Source organism: Coenobita brevimanus, chromosome 23, assembly GCF_032717465.1.
Source record: "Coenobita brevimanus isolate Jiangsu-jjx chromosome 23, ASM3271746v2, whole genome shotgun sequence".
Classification (NCBI taxonomy): Eukaryota; Metazoa; Arthropoda; class Malacostraca; order Decapoda; family Coenobitidae; genus Coenobita; species Coenobita brevimanus.
Genome location: NC_136976.1, coordinates 68,257,519 through 68,277,219, shown reverse-complemented (window position 1 = coordinate 68,277,219; position 19,701 = coordinate 68,257,519). Strand labels below are relative to the sequence as shown.

The 19,701-nt window shown below is 48.9% G+C and overlaps 2 protein-coding genes across 3 annotated transcripts in view; one reads left to right on the top strand and one right to left on the bottom strand.

Moving 5' to 3' along the window:
• Nucleotides 1-2,709, top strand: part of Cdk8 (cyclin-dependent kinase 8) — a 112,083-nt gene extending 109,374 nt beyond the window's left edge. For both annotated transcript variants that reach the window (XM_080267332.1, XM_080267331.1), the window contains one exon: nucleotides 1,579-2,709. In XM_080267332.1, coding sequence (XP_080123458.1) covers nucleotides 1,579-1,680 — 102 coding nt within the window. In that variant the 3' untranslated portion in view covers nucleotides 1,681-2,709. The remainder of the gene's footprint in view (nucleotides 1-1,578) is intronic.
• A 1,094-nt stretch (nucleotides 2,710-3,803) lies between these two features.
• Nucleotides 3,804-19,701, bottom strand: part of LOC145392736 (sulfotransferase 1C4-like) — a 40,156-nt gene continuing 24,258 nt past the window's right edge. Inside the window, exons 6-7 of the mRNA XM_080267034.1 lie at nucleotides 9,580-9,694; nucleotides 3,804-3,913 (exon numbers count right to left, since the gene is read on the bottom strand). Coding sequence (XP_080123160.1) covers nucleotides 3,804-3,913; nucleotides 9,580-9,694 — 225 coding nt within the window. The remainder of the gene's footprint in view (nucleotides 3,914-9,579; nucleotides 9,695-19,701) is intronic.

Here is a 19,701-nt window from a genome sequence, read left to right as displayed (position 1 = left end):
TGGGACTCTACCTTCCTCCCAGGCCAATCTGCACATCTCCCACATCCATTCTATTACTATCTCTCCCCCATGCTTCTCCATTTCACCACACACTTCATCAATTCCTGTGGCTTTCCTCATTTTGACTTTCTTCATTGCTTCCACAACTTCCATCCTACTGATTTCTTCCTGTCTTCTCACCTCCCTACTTCTCCCAGCCATTCAGATATGTAAAATAACAAATTCAGTACATAGTATATAATGTACTCATAAATAAAAATATCACTATTATGAAATTCTTCCCTCTTTTTTGTTTGTTTATTCCTGTATGAATTTTTTTTTAATTCTTTTTATATAACTTTGGGTGGTTTAGGATAAAGTAGAACAATAATGGACGCAGCACTTTCTTTTCTTGACTTTCTTGCTTTCTTATTCTTACTTACAGTAACACTTGTGGGGAGCAAAAGACTGAAATCCACTCATGACTGATTCTCGAAATGTACTGACTGTCTGAGTGGTTTACAAGCTAGAGTAGGTCTGTGTCAACATCTCCAAGACTTCCATTCATTTCGCAGAAATTTTCGTAGTCTTCTACAGGTCGCACTGTGTCGATGCCGGCGGCCACACTATGGTAAAACTTCGTTTGAGGCCAGCAGCCACAGAAGGGTTAAAGATTTCTTTTTCTTTGTTTCTGGATTTTTGAAGGTTGGGATGATGACGATGATGATATTTTGATGTTGATGTTTACATAATTAGAGGTACATATCATGCCCTCTTACTCTTACCAGAATTATCTTGGTCATGTGCATATTTTCTCAGGAATTAATTTTTCAGTAACATTTCATAAAACGGCTCCAACACACGTCAGATATCTCGAGTGACAAAGCTGCAAGTTTTGAAGACATGAATGATGACTTGTGAATGTATGGCAGTTTCTACGTGGCACTGTTGATAGAGCATCTGGTGGTCTAGAGTCAGAATGAAGGCTTTGTGTAGGTTTGATCCCTAAGAGGGAACTATCTGGTGAGAAATGTAGTAGTCTCTCCAAGGATCTCTCCTTAACCTGCAAAATTATATCGTCCATTGGTCCTTGCTTGGGGAATTCACCCTATAAGAGGGGACTAGAGGTTTTTTATCATGTAATACCATCAGGGGAAGTAAGCTGGTCATCTGCCCTTAAATGTACTGGACTGTGGTAGGCAAACTTTTTTTTTTTTCCAAAGAAAGAAGGAACCAAAGGGGTAAAATGGGATTTGCTGTTACTTGATTTTTTACTGTCAATAGCTTCTACTTTAATTTTCCATTTCATGTTTCTGGATCTTATGTACATCTCTGAATTAATAGTATAAATAGTTTAAGACTACAGTGAATAAACAGTTTCTGTGGAGTCAGGATTCAGGCAGCCAGCCTGAATGGTGAGTGAATGAGTGTGGTCCATTTCATTGGGCATGCTGTTGATTAGTCCTCTCCCTATCATGTTTTTCTCTTTCTTTGCTTTCTGGGCCCTGCCTCACCATATCCTCAGGTGGGAAAAGAGATTGGGATGTTGATGATGATGATGATGATGATGATCATTTTGATTTTGTGTGTGTTACCCAGTTGTCGGGGCGGCAACAAGGTCACCCAGGACATGTGCAACAGGGGACCATGATGAACTACAACAACACTCAACAGAGCAACAACTTCAACCAACGCTATTGAGTCGTCTATTAGTTACTCTTTCAAGCAGTGTTGTCTGTATACTATGATCTTTTCACCTTAACTAGGTTTAAAACTGTTTTAACCCCATCTTGAATGCTGAGCTATAACGAGAGGTTAACAGAGGAAATGGTGTTAGTCATGAAGAAATGTAATGGAATGGATTAGAGCTGTGGCATTGTCTTATGATGCCACTGAGCTCAGGAAACATGCTTCAAAAGATTGAAATCTACCAAGTTAAAGTGAAAGAACTATTATACAGAAATCACAGCATTGCTCTGACTTCCACTACTGATCCAACAAACACCTCACACTTCTTGACAATTTGGGTTGCCAGAAACTGAGCAACTTAGTAACTTTTCTCAGTGAGCTGTGATGCCTCCTTGAAAATTATGCAATACAGTATTCAGCTCAGCATGTGTAGTATGGAAGCTGAATTTTAAATATACTACACAGCTGAACAAGAATGAAATGTGTGTCCAGTAAAGCATGATACAGTACTAATGTATACAGCTTGTTTTTATTTAATGAATAAATATAGCAATATTAAATGAAATTGTGATAGGACAGGTTACACTTACAAGAAATATAACACTCCATTTTAAATATATATATATGTGATTATGACTGACAAATATAACTTGGTCTTTTAATACAGGCTGTTTAGTTATGACTTCTTGTGTAATGAAATTTCACTAGTTTGAAATTATTTTTGTCTGGTTAATCATTCAATCAGTGTGTACCACAGCATTTTTTTTTTTTTTTTTGAGGAGGATGACCTTTCTACATAAAGGTAATTATCATACTGTTTTTTGACAGTTTAAATCACTGGATATTACTGTTAATGAAACATTGACAGCAGACCGCACACTAAAGTCTTGTGGTTGTTTTAGAATTCCATTTTTGTACTGGGTATCATTCCTAATTAATGTAATAAGAGTTCCTAATAAAGTTCTGTAAGTATATATAACTGATAAAAACATAAGTACAGATATCAGTATTTTAGCCATATATGTAATGACATCGAGATAATCGTGGAAATAATAAAGTCTTAACAAAACATTTAAATTTACTTATTATTTTTCCAAGTAGCACACAAACTCAAGCTGAGCACACACAAATGTTGAATTTGGAAGATGAGTTTTAAAGTTCAGTATACAGAGTGTTTTGAGGTAAAGGATATAAGCATCATTAAAAATTCTATCAAAACAAACTTGCACTATAAATGTTATGCTTGTTGATGTGTTATATAAAACTAACTAAATCATCAGTGAACACTCAGTACTATGTTTTCTGAAAGTAGTTGTCAGATGTCAGTTACTTCTTCAGTGGTAGGAGACTGGCAAGTAAAATCCCTCCTCCATAATTGTAGCAGGGGAAAAAAATAAAATTCCAAGTTATTACCATCAAGGTAGCATGTCACTGGCGAGAGATGATGTGGTCTCTCCATGGATCTCTCCTTGCCTTGCAGAGTTATATGGTCCCTTGGTCCTAACTCAGAGGATTCACCATAGTAAAAATGCATTTTTTCTTCCATAATTGAAGAAAAAAAATGACAGTCATCTAAGTTATTACCAGAGTATTGTACTGTGAAAATACTGTATCCTTTCTTCATTTCTCTGTAAGCAAGTTGAGTTAAGCAACAGGTGGTCTACAAGTCCTTTGCACCAGAGACAGAGACAGCTGGATGGTGGAATAATGAGGCTGTAAGAAGATATTTAATGCTTTGCAAGTGGGAAATATCCAGTACCAATAGTCAGCTCATTTCTCTCTGTTGTACATGAACAAGTTTGAATGCTACACTTACTGTAAAGCTACTTTACATACATCTTAGCCTTGGACCAATATAGCCCAAATGCTACTTTACCAATTTTTTAAAATACTGTTGCTGCATATCCAATATGAAATGGAGTGTGCTGACTTAAATATCATAGATATAACTCCATCACAAAGTCTGCAAGTTTGGTTCCAGTGGTTGAATATGTAAAATGAATGTCATGAAGACAAGGTGAGTACAGCTGTGTGATTGCTAGTAGCCTCTTAATTGCCACAGATATGCAAACAATTACATACTAGTAGATGCTGTGTTCGTTGTTTGATAAGTTACTTTGGCTTTGCTAGTTATTTTATATTTTGTACTTGAAGTGCAGTCCCATGTTGAGGGTGTTTCTCTTAGCCCACAGTTCAATCTTAGCTTCCTGGTTTGAGTTGAGGTTCTTCCAGCTCCCAACCTCACCTGCCAATAAATGTGTCAGTCAGATATCAAGCTCATATTTTACACTCCCAGACACTTCACCACATCTCTTGTTATACTCTCAAACACTTCATCACATGTCATATCACACTCCTAGACACAACACATCTTTTTAGTGCACTTCCAGACATTTTACCACATCTTTTACAACAGTTCCAAACACTTCACCACATCCACATCTCTCGCAACACTCCCAGACATTTCACCACATCTCTTGCTGCACACCCAGATATTTCACCACATCTGCTACATACCCAGACATGTCTTGCCACACACCCAGACATTTCACCACATTTCTTGCTACACACCCAGACATTTCACCATATCTCTTGCTACACACCCAGACATATCACCACATCTCTTACTACACTCCCAGATATTTCACTGCATCTTTTACTACACTCTCAGACACTTCATCACATCTCTTGCTACACTTCTAGACACTTCACCTCATATATTACACTCATACACACTTCACCACATTTTTTAATACACTCCATAACACATCACCACATTTCTTGTTATACTCCCAGAACACTTCACTACATCTCTTATTACACTCCCAGACATTTCACCACATCCCTTTTTTTCACTTAGACCCATACCACATCTCTTACCACACTCCCAAACACTTCATCACCTCTCATACCACACTCCCAGGAACTTCACATCTCATACTACATTCCAGAAACATCACCACATATCTTATTACACTTTCAGACACTTCACCACATTTACTTAAACCTGTCCTTTAGCAGTAGATGACAATGACTGCTATACCCAAATATGGTGTGCTTCACATTTTCTTTGGTGCCAGTGTGTGTGACTGTTCAGACCAATCCTGGATCTGCAAACTCTGCCACACAGCTTGCATGTCAAGCGTGAGTTTGCTGGGAGAACTCTGTTTTGGTTACATCTCTACTCTCTTCTCTGGTCAGATTCCAAGCTTTATCGAGATGAATGGTTCCTTTGCTGCAAAGGGCTTGCCACTGTTTTCTGTATGAGGCATTGGTTTCAAGATCTTTTGGTTCTGTTCTGCATTTCTTCAAAGTTGCCCTTATATGATCTTGACATCTCTTCTGTTCCCCTGGGTTGTGGCATGCTACATGGAGTTGGCTATACAGGACCTGATGGGGAAGACAGTGCTCAGGCATACAGAATACATATCTGACCCATCTTGGCTGCTTTTATCTAGCATGGTTTCTGTGCTGGTTGACTTCTTTCTGTGGAGAATCTGTGAATCCTAGGATGTGCTGTAAGCATCAGATGTAAAACAACTCGAGCTGTTTGTTGTGAAATTGGTTGGTAGTCCAGGATTCAGCACCGTATAAGAGGGTGGAGAGGCATAGAGCAGCATTTACTGATAACTTTGTCTCAATTCTTAGGTTGATGTCTTCAAAGGCTGGCTCTGCAACATTCGAAAGAGATTGAGGTGTGGTTGATCTGTGCAAGGACTTCTGCATCAGCTTTATGTTTATATGTGAGCACACGTCCAAGGTAAAATTCTCCTCCTGTTCTATATTTTTGCCATTTATTTTAAATGCAAGAGGTTCTGCTGGGTTGTTTCTCTGAGATATTTTTTCTGTTGTAAAATACTGACACTTATTCGGAGCCCCATTGCATGGTATATGTTGAAGATGATAGTGAGACTCCATTGTAGGGCTTCTGGGATATGTGCAAGGACAGCACAGTCATTAGTATATTGTAGGTCAAGGAAGTGAGCCATTTCAGTACTGAATTGTGCCTTGAAGATGTCTGAGATTCAATAAGATACCATCTAGATAGAACTGGATTTTTATTCCATCATCAGGGCTCATTTGTTTGTGACTTAAAAGGGTGACTGCAGTGAGATAGATGTTGCAGATGATAGGAGCCAGGATACATCCCTGATTTACTCCCATGTCTACACTGAAGGGTTAGGATTTGCTTCCACCTATGGACACACGAGCATTCATGTCATGCACCCTCTTCAGGATGTTTAGAAATTTGTTAGGAACTTCAAATTTTGAAAGAGCATTATTCCATAAACATTCTCTGTTGACAGTGTCAGATGCTATTGTAAGATCGATGAATGCAATATATTAGTCATGGTTCTGTTTGTGGCATTTCTCTTGTATCTGTTGGGCAACAAAGATCCTAATCATGTGTGTTTCATTCCTTCAGAAATCCACACTGTATCTCAAGAAATGATGACTCAGTCAGATGTTTTGTCAGTCTGGATAACATTATCTTGGCTAGTACTTTGCTGGCATTCACAAGGAGGGAGTTACCTCTGCTGTTGTCACAGTGGTTCCCTTTCTTCCTGCAGATGGTTACAGTATCAGAAGTAAGCCATTCTGATGGAATTCATTCTTGATTCCAGATAGTCAGTATGAGTTCATGAAGGGACTGGTGGAGTGACTGGCCATCCTCTTTGATTAGTTCAGATCAGGTAAACTGAATAGCACTACGATCAGGAGTCCTAGGGCAGTGAGACCAAATACTATCACTCAGGGGAAATCCAGGTTCTATCTATCGGGTGGAGTTCTGTCCACTAGGGCCGTGGCACTGTCTTCAATGTTGGCAGTGTAACTTGTTTGTCCGTCGTGTTATTAATTATTGTTCTTGCACTGGAGCCTCCGTATGATCTTGGTGTGAGGCTATATCACTAAGATGGTAGCTTGTTCTCTCAGACGGACACTTATTCCACTGCCCGGCCGTATTCACTGTCTCACTGTTACTTTATTTATTCCACCTTTCTCTTACACTAACACTGATGCTTTTATATCTGACTCCCCGTATTCTGATAATTCACTGTACTGCCCTTGCTTCACTGTATCACTTTCACTGTGCTTTCACTGTCACTCACTTTTGGGACTGGGCGTAATGGCGGTCAGGTACAAGGGCGGCAGGAGCAACACAGCCTGACTGACGGGGCTGAGTTCTGCCGAGGGCCTCCGTATTCAGGGGCCACGGGATCACGCATAGGGACGTCCTCTCTCGTCTGGGGCTGCTGGTGGCGAAGGTCCCGCGCTCTCGGGGCTTGGGGGGGAGTCTGGCCCACTGGGCTGGGGCTGAACAGCTGCCTGAACCTCTCACTCAGGCACCTGACGGAGGACGAGGGTCTCTGCTGTCGGGATGTAGGGATGTTCCACCCAGGGGTCCTGGGGGGAGTCTGGAGGTCCCATGGGTTACGGTCCCCGGTGTTCAGGGATGCCATCAGGAGTAGGCTGCGGCGTTGGCCTCCGTTGGGGTCCATCAGGAGAGGCCTTTCAGGAACCGGCTGCAGTGAGAAGAGCCCAGTGGTGGTCATGGGGCCTCTCCAGTAGTCCTCCAGGCTGCGGCCTCCCTCTGGGTTGTAGTCTTGTGCAGGGGAGTCAGCACCTGGCGGAGGAGCAGCTACCGGCCGTCTCCTGCCGTAGGGCCCGGCTACTGGCCGTGGCCTTCTAGGGGCACGGCTACCAGCCATTGCAAAGGCCTGGCTATTGGCCATGGCCTGGGGAAGGGAACAGCTACAGGCCGACTCTAGGGCACCTTCGGGGAGGCTACCGGCTGTCTCCTGACGAAGGTGGGAGCAGCTACCCTCCATCTCCTGGTTACCTCTGGAGCGGCTACCGGCTGTCTCCTGCAGGAGGGTCGAGCGGCTACAGGCCATCTCTGTTAGGGCATCTTTGGAGTGGCTACCGGCCATCTCCTGACAAAGGTGGGAGCGGCTACCGGCTGTCTCCTGTAGGAGGGTCAAGCAGTTACAGGCTGTCTCTGTTAGGGCACCTTCGGAACGGCTACTGGCCGTCTCCTTATGAAGGCAGGAGCGGCTACCGGCTGTCTCCTTATTACCTCCAGAACGGCTACCGGCCGTTTCCTGTAGGAGGGTCAAGCGTCTACAGGCCATCTCTGTTAGGGCACATTCGGAGCGGCTACCGGCCGTCTCCTGTAGAAGGGTTGAGCGGCTACAGGCTGTCTCTTTAACCCGAGACATCCCATCGACGTATGGGTACGTTGCAACATTTTGCATTTGCCAGTCCCGTCGACATACTGGTACGTTTTGCAATTGCAAGGTCCTAATTTGCACAATTTTCAATTTTCGCATGTGATTTTTCGTAAGTATACACGGGACACCGTCCTCTATTCCTCTACAAGATGCCAAGCAGGGACAATGTCTTACACCGCATAACCTCCCCCCCCCGCACGCCATTGTCTCGGCAATTCACCTGTTACCAGTGACCTGGCCAATAAAGACATTCAGGGCCAGAATGATTCCCCAATTGATGACAATGTGGAGGACAAAGTTTACATAGCATTAGAGGAAGAAACAGTCAGAAATGATGATCAGGTAATGTGGCAAAAGAAGGTCAGGAATGGTGATGAGTTAGTGAGTGAAACAATGCTTATAATGCCTATATTACTGTTTGAAAACCAATATACTCTCATACTACATATAAATTCGTACCAAATAAATAAATAAATACCGTTTAGGAGTGGTGCGGAATAATTATCCTCCCATAGAACTCGTTTTCTTTGCAGCCAGCCTGATAGAAAACCCTGTAAGGTAAGGAGGTACTCCTACCTGTATTGAGTACTTTAAACCTCAGGTGAGCGATTTCTCTATGAATTTTCGATGTTTCTCACCAAAAGCGGAGGTTTTAGCCAAAAAAAAAAATTTTCCAAAAATGGTCGGGACTGGGGGGTGTCGGAGGTGCGAAAGTGGTCGGGACGTGACAAGTTAAGGGCACCTTCAGAGCAGCTTCTGGCCGTCTCCTGATGAAGGCGGGAGTGGCTACAGGCTGTCTCCTTATTGCCTCCAGAGCGGCTGCAGGCTGTCTCCTGTAAGAGGGTTGAGCAGCTACCGGCCATCTCAGAAGTGCTGACTGGAGCTAGCGTTATAGCCCCACCCCGTGGTTGTCAGTGGTTGGCTCGCCCAGAAGGTAGTCTCACTTTCCTGCTATGGTGGCGGCGGGCGAGTTCCGAGTCATAGGGGCATGTGGCCTAGGCAGACTTATGTCCCTGTCGTCCGGAGTCAGGTCGCGCTCTATTTGCCCCTCCGTAGGCTCCTTCTGGGAGTGTTGGGCTGTCCTCCGTGAGACCATACTGCTTTTTAATATCCACCATTGGTATCAAGTACGTACATACCACAACTGTCTCATTTAGGAATTGTAAAATGGCATTACCAGGGATGTTTTTATGACATACTGGTAGGTCTTGTGGAAGATTAGTACATATTTTGTTTTAACAAAATTCAAATTATCAAGATGTTTCCTGGTCCAGCCTGAGATCAAACTCATGTCTAAACCCATGTCCTTTCTCACAGGAGCCAAGTTTGCTCCATCTGACCACCACCTTGATTTACAGTACCTTTATCTTTGCATTTTGTTACACTGAGATGAAATCCCTTCGCCCAGTGCATTTGTTTACAGCAAGTTATATAAATGTTTACAACCCATAAAAAAACCACCACCTCACAGTGAAGAATTGTTTGTTTGTTTTTTGCCATACAAAAACCTATGGTTGTTTTATATATCCAGGTCTTAATAAAACCTAAGTAGGGTTTACGTTTTTTTAAGCCTGGGTTTTTACAGATCTGCTTCCAGAGCATTCTTTAGCTAATCCTTCAGTCTTCCTGCCTTTGCCCTTTCCCATTGACACTGTACTCCTCTCTCATCCCATCTCACCTTTCCTGAAGAAACCACCATCCTTCTTTGCCACATCCATGTTAAAGTCATCAGGAGAGCTGAAATGTTTCTCCTCTCGTTCTTTCATCCCCTTGAAACTTGTGTGTTTGGCTACCTGGTGGGAAGAGAGGCCAGAATCAGGGGTGGTCTCACTAACCCCCTACATTTGCTTGCCAATCAGTAATCCTGTCTTTAACATTGCGTATATGCAACAGTTACTGTTTTTCAAGCAGTTATTGTCTTTCAAAGTGAACTTGTGTATCTAAGTTAACAGTGAAGTTATACATGTCAGGTGCAACCATCCCAGACAGAATTACTATTGGAGATGAACTAAAAGTGTTCCCCACCCAACATGTCATAATCTAGCTGAATTGTATATGTACCATGGCCGGTTCCAGTACAAGTTTGGATGATATGCATGTCCATGAGGAGTGCGTCAAACAAATATCCTAGATATAATTGTTAAACTACGTGTTCCGAGCTCAACTCCTTGTTCTTTGGACACGAGCGACTGATCTGGGGTCCCTTTCTAGACCGGGTCAAGAGCATGTAACTAGATGAACAGGGCATAAAAACTCGGGTCAACCAACCTTACACGTATATTGCTATAAAGATAATGCAATGCCAAACACAATACACTACAAATGAACACACTCTCTGAGACAGGAGGATTCAGGTTGGGCTATTAGTGACTGGGCTGCTACAAGTGTCGTCCAGATGTAGGAGGGGTCCCGTCAGGCGTGCTGTCCCTCAGAAGACACGGGACCACTGCTAGGGGCCAGGTCGTTTGATGTGGGCTGCTGGGTGGTGTAGAGGGAGGCCCTTCCCTGGTGGGGCCACGGTGGGTAGGTTGGCCCTCAGGACTGGGGCCAAACAGGATGAGCAAGCGCGCTTCTCTGCACCTGCTCCTGGAGGAGGACTGCTCGTTGGTGGGGCCAGGGAGGTCTTGCCCTGAAGTCCTGGGGGTGTCCCTGGGTGACTGGGGGCTGCAGCCTCGCTCGGGTCGAGAGGCCGTCGGGGGCTGCCTGCAGCATCTCTTCCTCCAGGAGTCCAACAGCTAGGGATGACATACGGGCGCTGGCTGTAGGGAGTGGATCCCCAGACTCACGATGGAGCCACTCCAGATCCTCTCCAGCTGCAACTCTGCCTGGGAGCTGGCTCTGTGGGGAGAGCGAGAGGGGTGTCCCACTCGTCCTCTGGAGGGGTGAGGCAAGCAAGGGACGTCCTCCAGGAAGGGCATCACAGGGGTAGCAGATGAGGGACAGCCAGTGGCTGATTTCTTCCCGGCACAGATAGTGGCCATCACCACGGTTCTGTTTACCTCTGGGACAGCAGGTGAGAAATGGACGGTGGCCAATCTCTACCCGGTGCGGGCGGTGGCCGTCGCTGTGGTCCTGCTCCCTGTGGTGGTGGCAGACAAAGGACGGACGGTGGCCGATCCTTCCCCAGCGCAGACAGTGGCCGTCGCCATGGTTCTGCCCTTCTCTGGGACTGCAGACGAGAGATGGATGGTGGCTGATCTCTCCATGAAGTGGACAGTGGCCGTCGTTACGGTTCTGCCTGGGAATGGCAAAGAGCAAGTCCCACCCTGATCCTGGCAAGTGCTGGTCTGGCAGGAGAGTAGTCTGCCGAGGCAGCTTTCCTCTTGTTGGGTCTGATGAGGGGAAGAGGGGCGCAAGGTGGTGGGGGACATAGGCCCATCTGGCCTGGACCCTCTACGTACTGTACGCACCTCCCTGTGGTCTTTCCTTGGGGTGGATATTTCATCACCCTGTCCGTGGTCCCTCCTTGGGGTGGGTGTTTTGCCACCCTGTCCTTGGTCTCCCTTGGGGTGGGTATTTCACCACCATCGTGGGGGAAAAAGTCACATCCCCGTGGCTGGAGGTGGTAGGTGTCCGAGGTGGTGGTCCGATGGGTCGGCGTGAGGTGAAGGAAGGCGGTCCAGTTGTGGGTGGGCAGATTTGGTTCCTGGTGTGGGGCATAGGTTATGTGGAGGGTGGAGGTCTGCGGGGTCTTTCAGGAGGAGGTGAGGTGTCCCCTGGATGCATTGGTGTTTCCCCAGGGCAGGTCACTCGGCTTATCTTCATTTCTGGAGGTGGTGAGTGGCCGATGTCTCCTGGCTGAATGCTGGAGATAGGTGAGGCAACCTGGGTTTTATGGGATCACCAGGGCAGGTGCAAATCTCCCCCCTGGTGGGCTTGGCCACTGGAAACTTCCACGGCCCTTGATGTATCCTTAGTGTTGTGGGGGATGTGTTGGGTGTGGGGAAGGTGGAAATGGGTTTGGGTGGTGTTGCGGGTGTGGAGGGTGGTGTTGCTGCATACCTAGCTGATGGGCAGGAGAGCCGGCCGAATCTGGTTGTGGTGGTGGTGAGAACCGGTGTGGGTGGTGAGGAGCTGGGGTCACATGGTGAGGCGACTGGGCGGGGATGGGTGGTTGTTTGTTTGGGTGGTGGAGTTCGGGGGTTAGGGGGTGGTGTTTGAGTGGTGTTAGGGGGTGGTGTCGTGGCAGTGGTGGGGGATGAGGAGCTGGTGTGGGGTCTGGTATAGGTCTTGGGTGTGGAATGAGGGGTGTTTGAAGGAGAGGAGTGTGTGGGTGTAGTGGTGGCGGTAGGTGGCTTGGAGCGTTGGTGACATGGCGGGGTGGCCGGGGGTGGGTGGGGTGTCTCCTGGTTGGGTGGCAGGGTCTGTGGTGGTGGTGTGGTTGTGGGAGGTGAGGTCACTGGGGTTTTGGCGAGGATCTGTGGGGAGGGTGTGGAACGGGTGGAGGGTGAGGTGGGGGATGTGATTGTGGAAGGGGCAGTGTGTGAGGGTGAGGAGTGAGAGGGCGTGATGTAGCAGGCGTATGAGTCAGATGTGTGGTCGAGGTAGCGGGTTGTGGTGGTGCAGCGTGGTGCGTGGGGGAGTGAGTGCGGCGTTGTTGGGAGGTGGCGGTTGGGGGGAGGAATAGCCGCACATGGCAGTTGCGACAGGTGCATGGGGTGTTGTGATACTGGATGGTTACTTGGTAGGGGTTGGGGACATTGATAATGATGTATGGTCCTATGAGCCATGGTGAGATCTTGTTTGGGACTGATAATTATGCTACCACATATGAGTCTCCTGGTTTGTAGGGACTGGACGGGGCAATGATGTCAGGTTGCAGGTCTTGGTGTTTATGTGGGTGATGCAGGCAGCTTTTGAGGTGGGGATGGGGGTCGGATGTGGGGGACGTGAAGGGGGGCTGTAGATGGTGTTGGAGGGGTAGGAGGAGGGGGGTTTCTCCAAATACTCGTTCGTGGAGAGTAATGCCATCTCCTTGGGGGAAGGTGTTCATTCCCCACTGTGCAATTTTTACATATGCTGGCCAGTTCCCGTTTCTTGTCTCTTATATTCTGGCCCCCACCTGGGTGAGGAGGGTGCGGTGGCTTCTCTCGCATAACCCATTCCCTTGGGGCCAGTGGGGAGAGGGATGGGAAATTTGATAGCCGAAGATGTTGGCGAGTTCCTTCCATATTTTGCTGGTAAATTCCGGGCATTGTCTGAGTGAAGGGCTTGAGGAATGCCAAAGTAGGGGAAGATGTGGTGGACAAGGGCATCGGCCACGGCCACAGTGTGGTGTTCTTTGGCCAGGCAGGCGATGAAAAATTTTAAGTACGTGTCCACGAAGGTAATGATGTACTTGTAGCCGGCTTTAGACGGTAGGGGGGCTGATTATGTCTACTGATAGCAGTTGCCATAGTTTCTGTGTGGTAATGTTTCCCGAAGGGCCAGGCATTTGTGTGATGTCTTTGTCTAGCACGCAGGCCCGGCAGGCCTGGATGACTTGTTTGGCCAGGTTGGAGGAGCCGGGTGTCCAGTAGATGTCATTAAACACCTGTAGTAGTTTCTTGGTGCCGAGATGAATGCCGTTATCCAAGTGTAAGTGGGCCATTGTGTCAAGGGTGGTGTCAGAGTCGAGCACTATGTGTCCAGACTGGGTGAAAAGGTGGTCGCTATGCTGGTGGAGCTTAGAAAATACATGGGGTGGTATCCAGTTGGGGCCATCTTTGTTTTGCCACTGATGTAGGAGGCTGGAGGCGGCACGGATGGAATTGATGGGCAGGCAAGACAAGGCATCAGCATCGATGTGCAAGTTGCCAGGCCAGTAAGCGATCTTGAAGTCGAATTCTTCGAGAGTTTCTCTCCACCTGATCAGCTGAGCATTGTGGGTGTGGGACTGGCGTAACCCTTGCAGAGACTGGTGGTCAGTTATGATGGTGACATGTGAGCCTAAGAGGTATGCTCGGAAATGCTCCAATGCCCATATGATGCCTGAGCATTCTTGTTTGGTGGTGGCATAGTTTTTCTCAGCTTGGTTTAGGGTACAGCTGGCACAGGCAGTGATGTGCTCTCACCCTTCTTGGACCTGGACAAGGACGGCGCCGATCACCACTAGGGATAAGTCGGTGTATAGGCAAAAGGGCAGGGTGTAGTTGGGGAATGCGATCATCGGAACGGTGATGAGCTTGGTCTTGAGGGTGTGGAATGCTGTGACGTGTTCGTCGGTCCAGGTGAAAGGCTCACTTCATTTTGTCATGTCGTGGAGGGGCTTCGCGATGTTGGTGAACCCTTTAACGAAACACCGGTAGTAGGACGTGAGCCTGAGAAAGGTGTGGACTTCATGGACATCTTGGGGTAGAGGGAGGTTTGAGATGGCATTCAGTTTGTCAGGGTCAGGTGCTATGCCTTCCTTAGAGATGATGTGTCCCACAAAGGAGACAGACTGTTCACCCAGGATGCATTTTGATGGTCTGAGCTTGAGTCCCACCTGTTGAATAAGAAGGAAGACTTGCTTGAAGCGCTGGAGGTGGTCGGCCCATGTCTGGCCGAAAATGATGTCATCCAGGTATGTCAGGCAGATTTCCCAGGTGAGGCCGCTGAGAACTGACTTCTTTAACTGGGAAAATGTAGCAGGGGCGTTGCAAAGTCCAAAGGGAAGGATGTTGAATTTGTAGTGTTTCCCGTTACTGGTCGAGAAAGCAGTTTTTCCCCTGTCCTCTGGGTGCACAGGGACTTGCCAGTATCCTGACTGGAGTTCCAAGGTGGAAAACCAGAATGCTCCATACAGGGAGTCAAGGGAGTCGTCTATCCTGGGTAGGGGGGTGGTGTCCTTTGTAGTTACGTCATTCAGTCATCGATAATCCACACAGAAGTGCATGGTGTTGTCTTTCTTTTTAACTAGGATGACTGGAGGGGACCAAGGGCTGGTGGATGGAGATATGATGCCAGCATCAATCATTTCCTGTACCTGCCAGTCTTCCTTAGCCTGTTGTTTAGGATTTTTCTGCCATGATGGTTGATGAATGGATGGTCCTGTGTTGTGGATTTCATGCGCCAGGTATGTGGTGTTGCCAATGTCCGCCAGTCCTGACACGAAGAGGTCTTGGAAGTCCAGGGGGAGGCGTCGGAGGCTGTCAGCCTGGTGTGGTGAGAGGTGTTCGGGTAGGGGAGGTAGGGTGGCAGGGGAGGAGGGGGGTGTGCAATGTTTGGCTTCTTCCAATTCCCCGATCACTAATCTCTGGGAAGCGTGAGGAGGGTGGTGGAGATGTTGGCGATACGTACTGCCCCGAGGTGAGGGGGGAGGAAGGTGGGGGACAATAGGCAGGAGGAAATGGTTCCAGGAGGTAGGTTAGGAGAGAACAGGATGGAGGTTCCGGTGGGCCTGTTCAGGTGCAGCCAGGCTTCGTGCTGAGGAGGAATAGTAAGGGTGGAGGTGATGGTTGTGGGGAAGGTGGTGTGTGGAGGAGTGGGGGGGTAGGGGGAATAGGAGGCAGGGTAGAGGACATGGTGGGAGGGGGCAGTGTGAGGGCGAAGGTGCAGGTGTGCACACGCGGAGTGGCTGGGAGTGGGAGTCTGGAGGCTTCTGGAAGTGGAGACATCACTTGTGACAGTTGATATTGGTATGTAACTTCTGCAGGAGGTCCAGCCCTAAGTAGCCATCGTAGGCACTGCAGGTCAAGTCAAAGATGAATTTGTGTTGGGTGGATACTTGCTGGTGGATATTGGCACACAGGGCCTGGGTTTCCCCACGTATTGGGAAGGGGCCATCCCCTGCTTCTACGAGGTGAGATGAGGTGGGGAGAAGCCAGCTGAAAGCTGAGGCATGGCGGGAGTAGAAGTGGCTGTAGAGGCAGGATCTGGCCGCTTTTGTATCGACCAGTAGCCTCGCTTTTACCCCATTCAGTCTCAACTTGTCATAGACTGGGGGGCGGTATTTTTGTGAGGTAACCCCCGCCACTGTGGGGAGGTGCGGGGGCAGTCCTAAAAATCTAGCTGTTGTGGGACATCTTCTTTGGGGTCCACTTCCCTGGGGTCAGCGTAATCGGCAGTTGAGGCATCATCCTCGGTGCCCTTATCGTCTAGGAAGGAGACTTTGTGGTGCCCTTGGGTGGTTGGCCTGCACTGGGCAGCTTTTAGCTGCTCGTGTGTGTCGTGATTAGGGCATCTGTGACTGCAGGCAGAGAATTCCCAGAGGTATTATTTTCCTTAGAGGCGGCACGTCTTTTGGTAGGATGTGCCCTGGGTATAGTGGGTGTTGCTGAAGGGCTTGCGTGGGTGGGGGGCATGGTTTGGAGTGTGGTGTCCTCCGTGTTGGGAATTTGCTGACTGGACCAATGTGCTGTGGAGTGGAGCGTGCAGCTAGAAGGCGTCTAACCAGTTGGACATCTTTGTCGAGATCTCCTGTCAGGTTGTATGTTGTGAAGTGTTCCCTTATGGTGCTGGGAAGGATCCTCAACAGGGTATTGAAGATATGTTGCTCCTAGGTGGCTGTGTCGGTCTCTGGGTAAGCGGTGGTGACGAGTCGCCTGGCCTGAATGAGTGTGTCATCCAGGTTGCCATCATAGGTGAGGATGTCGAGCTGGGATAAGGCTACAACTTTCCCTAGGGATGGCATGACTGCCTGGGTCACGATTTGTGTGAACTGTGCCCATGTCAGTTCTGGGATGATCTTGGTGGCGATGTTTGACACCACTTTGCCCTGGTGAGGTAGGGTGACTACTATTTTCTCCCTCTTGTGGTTGAATCCGATGTCTAGTAGTGGTTTAATCATAAACATGTATGTGCTTATGTTGCATTGTTCAGGGTCGAATTTTGGCGGTTGTACGTGTGGTTTGGCCGCCATTTTGTTAAGCTTTCCCTATTGTTCCTCGTTGCTCTCTGACCAGATCAAGAACCACCGCTAGCCATCAGTGTTATGCTATGTGTTCCGAGCTCAAATCCTTGTTCTCTGGGCATGAGCGACTGATCTGGGGTTCCACTCAAGACCGGGTCTAGAGCATGCAACTGGAGAAACAGGGCATTAAAAACTCAGGCCAACCAACCTTACACGTATATTGCTATAAAGATAGTACAATGCCAAACACAATACACTGTACAAATTAGCACACTCTCTCAGACAGGAGGACTCAAGTTTGGCTACTGGTGACTGGGCTGCTACAGGTGTCGTTCAGGTGTGGGAGGGGTTCCGTCAGGCGTTCTCTCCCTCAGGAGACACAGGACCACTGCTAGGGGCCAGGTCGTCCGAGGTGGGCTGCTGGGCGGTGTAGAGGGAGGCCCTTCCCTGGTGGGGCCTTGGTGGGTAGATCAGCCGTCAGGACTGGGGCCGAACAGGGCGAGCAGGCACGCTTTTCTGCACTCGCTCCTGGAGGAGGACTGCTCGTCAGTGGGACCAGGGAGGTCTCGCCCTGGAATCCTGGGGATGCCCCTGGGTGACAGGGGGCTGCAGCCTCGCTCGGGTCGAGAGGCCATCAGGAGCTGCCTGCGACATCTCTTCCTCCAGGAGTCCAACAGCTAGGGGCGACATAGGGGCGCTGGCTGTAGGGAGTGGATCCCCAGACTCACAATGGGGCCACTCCAGATCCTCTCCAGTGGCAACTCTGCCGGAAGGCTGGCTTTGTGGGGAGAGCGAGAGGGGTGTCCCACTCGTCCTCTGGAGGGGTGAGACAAGCAAGTGATATCCTCCGTGAAGGACGTCACAGGTGTAGCAGACGAGGGACAGACAGTGGCCAATCCCTTTTATTACACTAGTCGGCTTCTTGGGCTGCTGAAACCTGGACTTATCAGAGGTGGTGCCTGGGATTAGGGGCTGGTCCTTGGGCGTGCCCTCCCGTAGGGTACACGGGACTACTGCAGGAGGTGAGGTCGCCCAGGTGTGATCATGTTCTGGGGTGCAGGGAGGCCCTTCCCTAGTGGGGTCTCGACCTGTCAGGTGGCCCTCAGGACTAGGGCCAAACAAGGCCAGGAGTTTCATCTGCCATCGTCTGCTTCTGGCGGAGGGTCAGCAGCAGGATGGGCTTGGGAGGTCCCCCCCCAGGGTCCTGGGTGCGTCCCTGGTTGGCTGGGGGCTGCGGTCACCACTAGGCTGGACCACCATCAGGAGTAGCCTGCAGCGTCCCTTCCGGCTGGCATCCATCAGTATCGGTCATCATCTGGGGCAACTCATAGGGTGTGGACTCCCTCTCCCGGGATTGGGCCCTGCCACTAATCCTCAAAGGACAGCTCCTCCTCCTGGGGACCACATCTGTGGGGAGAGTGAGAAGGGCGTCCTGCGCGGCCTCTGGGTGTTAGGTGGGCAGCGCCAGGGACATCCTCCAATGAGAAGGCCCCAGAGACTGCAGACGAAGGGCGTACAGTGGCCAACTCTTCCCCGACGTGGACAGTGGCTGCAACCCCTGAGGGCAGCAGCAGAAAGGCGTACAGTGGCTGCTCCTTCTCCGGTATGGACAGTGGCCGATTCCACAGTGCTGCTCCCGGAGGAGATGTAGGCAGATGAAGGGCATACAGTGGCCGCTCCTTCCCCGATGTGGACAGTGGCTGATGTCGCGGTTCTGCCTTTCCCTGGCTTGCTAGCCGACATGCGTACATTGGCCATCATGTCCAACCTGGGGCGTACAGTGGCTGCCACCACGGGGCTGGTTCCAGGTGTGGCTGCAGCAGAAGGGTGTACAGTGGCCGCTCCTTCCCTGGTATGAACAGTGGCCGATACCATGGTGCTGCAGGGGGCAACAGCAGAAGGTCGTACAGTGGCCGATGCTTCCCCGGTATGGACAGTGGCCGATGCCGCGGTGCTGCCTGGGACTGTCAGAAGACAAGTCCCACCCCGATCCTGGTGAGGGCTGGCCCAGCTGAGCTGTAGTTGACCAGGACTGTTTAGTTGTCATTGGCTGTGTTGAGGGGAAGAGGGGCGTAGGGCCATGATATGCCAGGGCCCGTATCACTCAGACCTGGCGCGCTATCTTCTTGCCCCTCTGTAGTCTCCTTCTGGGATGTGGGTGCGGTCGTGGCTCCATCCTAGGTGGGGTGTCTCCAAGGGGGTGTGTATTTCACCAAGGCTAAATATAATGGAAGTTTTTCCGGTATTTTGAAGTCCTTTCCACAGTGGCAGAATCCGGAGGCGGTGGAAGAATCTGTAGAGAGGCGGACCCAGGTTCGAATCCCGGCTGGGGCAGGGAACAGTTTAAGGATTCGAATTTCTTAAAAAAGGAGACTTCTCTGATCTACCAGCTGACCTGCCGACATGTCATAAAAGTACCCCCGCTAATACCAGTACACCAGTTTTGTATGAGACAGCCCTAGCATGTATTCAATATGGTTGGTGGGTGTTAGCGCCCAAGTGGTGACATGTTGAGATACAGGAGGACTACTGGGCCCCAAGGAGGACTACTGGGACTTGGGAATAGGCCTTGAAGCCTTTGCCCAAAGTCGGACACGTAAAACAAAACAAAAAAAAATCTTTGAAGGCAACGGTCAGGCTGAGTTACTGACAATGTACATCCAAACCTGGCAAACTGTGCTAACTCTCAATCCTACACACAGCATTCTGAACCCATAATTAATATCCTCACTGAAATGCATTGTTATGTGCATGTTAAGAATGATACATACAGTAATGACTTAGTAATAAAATATGCACACATAAAGAATAAGGTGAGGATAGTAGTGAACCAAATACAGTAGTATAGTAAATGTGGATAGTAAATTACAGCAGGGGTTCTGCACTTGTTGCAGAAATATGTCTGATACAGGTAGCCATACTGGCCCCCCCAAACCTGGGTCAGGCCTGGGGGTGGTTTAGTCATTGTCAGAGTCACCCACCATCAAA